The 3,883-nt window shown below is 37.1% G+C and overlaps 1 protein-coding gene across 1 annotated transcript; it reads left to right on the plus strand.

Annotated features, from left to right (window-relative positions):
* The first annotated feature begins 2,054 nt into the window (after nucleotides 1–2,054).
* Nucleotides 2,055–3,106, plus strand: LOC116180074 (extensin-1-like). The gene is made up of 2 exons (XM_031499905.1): nucleotides 2,055–2,595; nucleotides 2,648–3,106. The coding sequence occupies exons 1-2, from the start codon at nucleotides 2,587–2,589 to the stop codon at nucleotides 3,104–3,106; spliced, it is 468 nt and encodes a 155-aa protein (XP_031355765.1). The 5' UTR covers nucleotides 2,055–2,586.
* Nucleotides 3,107–3,883: the final 777 nt, after the last annotated feature.

The raw sequence follows: 3,883 nt of genomic DNA on the forward strand, positions 1-3,883 counted from the left end.
CACAATTATTTGGAAAATAGAACGCAACTTGTTATGATTGCTGGGGAAAAATCTTCTTTGGCTCATATAACGGCTGGTGTGCCGCAAGGATCTGCCCTTGGTCCATTACTTTTTATATTATATACCTTTAATTTCCACAAAAGTTAAACTGAGACTAAAATTCATCAATATGCGGATGACACCTCCAGTAGCAATGATGTACCTAATTCGTACTAATGAGATACTGAATACTGACATATGCAGTTTAATTACAACAGCTGAAAGCCATGGTTTGCGAATCAATTCCGCTAAGTCGTAAGTAATTCTGTTTGGGCAGTCTAGAATGAGAGCAGATTAAGTCTCAATTGGAGGAGCGTAAAGTGTTTGGGTGTTGTCATAGACTGTAACTTACGATTTAAGAAACAGGTGTCGGAAATGATTAGAAAAGTATATGTTAATTTAAAATTAATTTCCTGTAATCGTTTCAGTCCGAGTCAACATATCAGAACTATACTGTGTGAGGCATTGGTTCTATCACATTTCAATTACTGCGACGCTCTTTACGGTCCCTGTTTAGATTTGGCCGACGTAAATAGAATTCAAAAAATCCAAAACTCTTGCTTGAGATTAATTTATGGTAAAAGAAAATACGAACACATATCCCACAGTTTAAAATTGAATTTAGCAGTAATTCTAGATTTCTTTCGTTAATTAAACCACCTTGCCATAAAACATCGTTCTATGAAAGATCCTTTAGTTAGTGTATGGCGAATACTTATAACGCAATGATAACGTACTTAAAAAACTAGATACCTCTAAATTAAAAAAATTAATTCGCCAGACCATGTTTGACAGGCAATGTAACTATTTTAATTAATTAGTACCCCACATCATAGGAAGTATATTAACGCTTCAACAAAAAAATTTTTATTTTATTGTTCTTTTTAGTATTATTGTTATTTGAGCCATAAATTGTGCCATTGTGTATTTTGTTGTGTATTTTGTTATAATCTTTTCTGTAATAATTTATTAAATGATTGGGTTAAGTGGAAGAGCAGAATTGGAGGCAGTCGCCTCCACTAACTGAACGTCGCCCATTAAGTTGCATTACTTTAATTTTGAAATATGTCATTTAGTTTATTTTTTACTGTAATTGTGTGTATGTAACTTAATAAAAGACCTAACCAAAATTTATTTTTTATAATAATCTAGATAGATTATTTAAAACACCTTTACTTGAATAGAAATTAACAAACAGTTCAATAAGCTAAATCCAATAAATCCGCCATAGATAGATGTGGTGTATAGGAAGAACATCAATTTTGTACTTGTAAACATTTTTATTGGACCGTAAAAGAACTAAACGTTCAAAATTTTCGTCACTTAGCGCATGTCGTCGTCGAGAATCAATAAAAGTGGCGAATGAAAACAAACGCTCTACAGGCGCAGAAGGTCTAAGATACTTATAAAGTATCTAAGATACTCTGAAAGTATCTTAGTTACTTTTCATGGTATCTAGATACTTTAGAAGAGTAACTTGTATAAGATACTTTACAAAAGTATCTAAAACTAGTTACTTTTTGGCTCAAGAGAAAAGTATCTTAGATACCTGGTATCTTAGATACTTACAGTAACTAGATATCGAAAATACTCTTTTTCTAAAAATATTTACAGCTCTGCCTACCGATTAGGTTTTTTGTCTAGGTCTTCGAAAGGATGGATTTATTACTTCCTCCGAATTAACCAAAGATTTGCTGAAGAAAACCTAACACCATGCGGAACACCATGAAAGAATGAAGAGCGCAGAACCATAATATATCCTAGAGAATTTTTAAAATTCAGAGGGTTTAATAAATTCTAAAGTAGATTGAGATATACAGAAGATCCAAAAGAGACAAAACTTCACAAACAACCAGATGATCTACTACTATCACAAGGTTTAGAACCGAACGATCATCCTGTAGGTACAGGGAGATCTAGAGGACTCTTGAAAGGGTGTTAAGAAAATCAATCACAAGCTAGAGAATGGAGAGGAGATCGTAGTGATCTAGTACTCTGGAGTTAGGAAACTTTGACAGCAACGGAAAATCCAAAAGATCATTTTGACCTGGTAGATCCAGAAGGTTGAAGATTCTGTTAATATTTGAATTGTTCGGGTGGAACGAACTAGAAAATCTAGAAGCCGTCAAAGATTCAGAAGTTCATAAAATGTAAAAGGTCCAGGTGGTCCAGAAGAACAGAAACAAAAAACCGTAAAGATACCGGAGATTTTGAGAGTCTTTAAAACGTTAATTTAACCTGAGGGATGCCTGTCAAAGGAGTTTGGCCTACTACTTAACCTTCAGCTAACCGTAACGTTTTCCTTCAGGCCTTCCTAAAAGCGATTTATGAATGAATTTGGATAGCGTTTTCTGTGAAAATGTTTACATTAACCCGTGTCATTATTGCATCACCTACGGCGTTAACTTTCCGTAAAACTTACATAAGCCTTCATTCACATCGTACCAGCCGTAACAATTAGTGCAAAGTTCACTTTCAATTATTCCGAGGTATATAAGTCAACGACACTCAAAGTGTCATCAGTTTGGAGACATCAGCAACATCAAGATGTTTAAGGTAAAGTCATTTCGATTCTTTGTTTCGGTGAGAGATTAACATTGGTTTTTAGGTTCTAGCTCTTTTCGCCCTTATCGCCGCAGTAAGCGCTGGTTACTTAGAACACGCCGGTTTAGAAATTGCCGCACCGGCCCCTGCCGTTTTCCACGCTCCGGCTCCTGCCGTTTACCACGCTCCGACACCAGTTGCCTACAAGAGCATCGTCACGCCAGCCGTGACCAAGACCGACTTCCTTCCAGGCTCCTACTCGTCATCCTACAGGAGCGACGTCATCACTCCACGCGTCCAATACACCGAAACGCCCGGATACAGTTACTCGGTTCCGCAACCGCCCGCGATCGCCTACGCCCCGACCGTAACCAAGGTTGCCCACTATGAACCGGTTGCGCCCATCATCCCCGCCCTTCCGGTCGTGGAAAAGTACGCGCACGTCGCTCCAGCTCCACTTCCTTTAGCCCACGGTGAACTGTTGGGACATGGATATTCACACGGATACAAAGGATATTACTAGGAATGTACTAAAACACAAATAAAGCCTAGTTTATTAATGCGCCTTCATCATTTCCTTGTAACGTAGAAGAAAAGTGCTTCTTACAAATTGAACTTCTTTCTTTACCATTAGTTTCCGCAAAATACCATTAGCTACTACTCCTTTCAAGGGAAAGAAACCACAATTAGAATTATACATTTATAATGACGACTTCCGCAGACTGTTGAGAGTGAATCATCATTTGTTGAGTTAAGTTGTAATCTCCCATGAGTCAAAAGTCGTGGAAGACTTTTGAAGGTTTTTGGAAGACCTCAAACTTTTTAAAAACCATTAAGAATCCGTAAATACTTATGATAGGTACCTGTTAATGGCTCTAATCTTAAGGACTATAAAAGATTTGAATGATATAAAATGATCTAGATTGCTTTTAGAGATTCATAAACCCGCTAATAGCTCAGCTGCTAAACACTAAATGCACTGTAAGCACTTTGGGGCTTTTACATGGAGGCTATTCGAATCTGTAGTCTGGTATTGAAAAGCTCTTTAAAACTAAAGCTTTTCAGCGCTCACTAAAGCACCTTAAGGGTTCTAATTTCTAATAGATTTTTACGGTTCAGATTTAGAAAAATGATAAGGTACAAACTTTAAAGGCCAACTGTCTGTTAGTCTTCTTTAAAAGCTCAAAAGGTTTTACCGGCTCGCGTCAAACAAAGTAGACAATCTCAAAAAGAACTTCGGAGATTCTTTGAACCCTCCGGAAGCTCTTGAAGACTGTTTCGACTCTTGAGAGTACGGATC

Source organism: Photinus pyralis, unplaced genomic scaffold (genome assembly GCF_008802855.1).
Source record: "Photinus pyralis isolate 1611_PpyrPB1 unplaced genomic scaffold, Ppyr1.3 Ppyr1.4_LG9, whole genome shotgun sequence".
NCBI lineage: Eukaryota > Metazoa > Arthropoda > Insecta > Coleoptera > Lampyridae > Photinus > Photinus pyralis.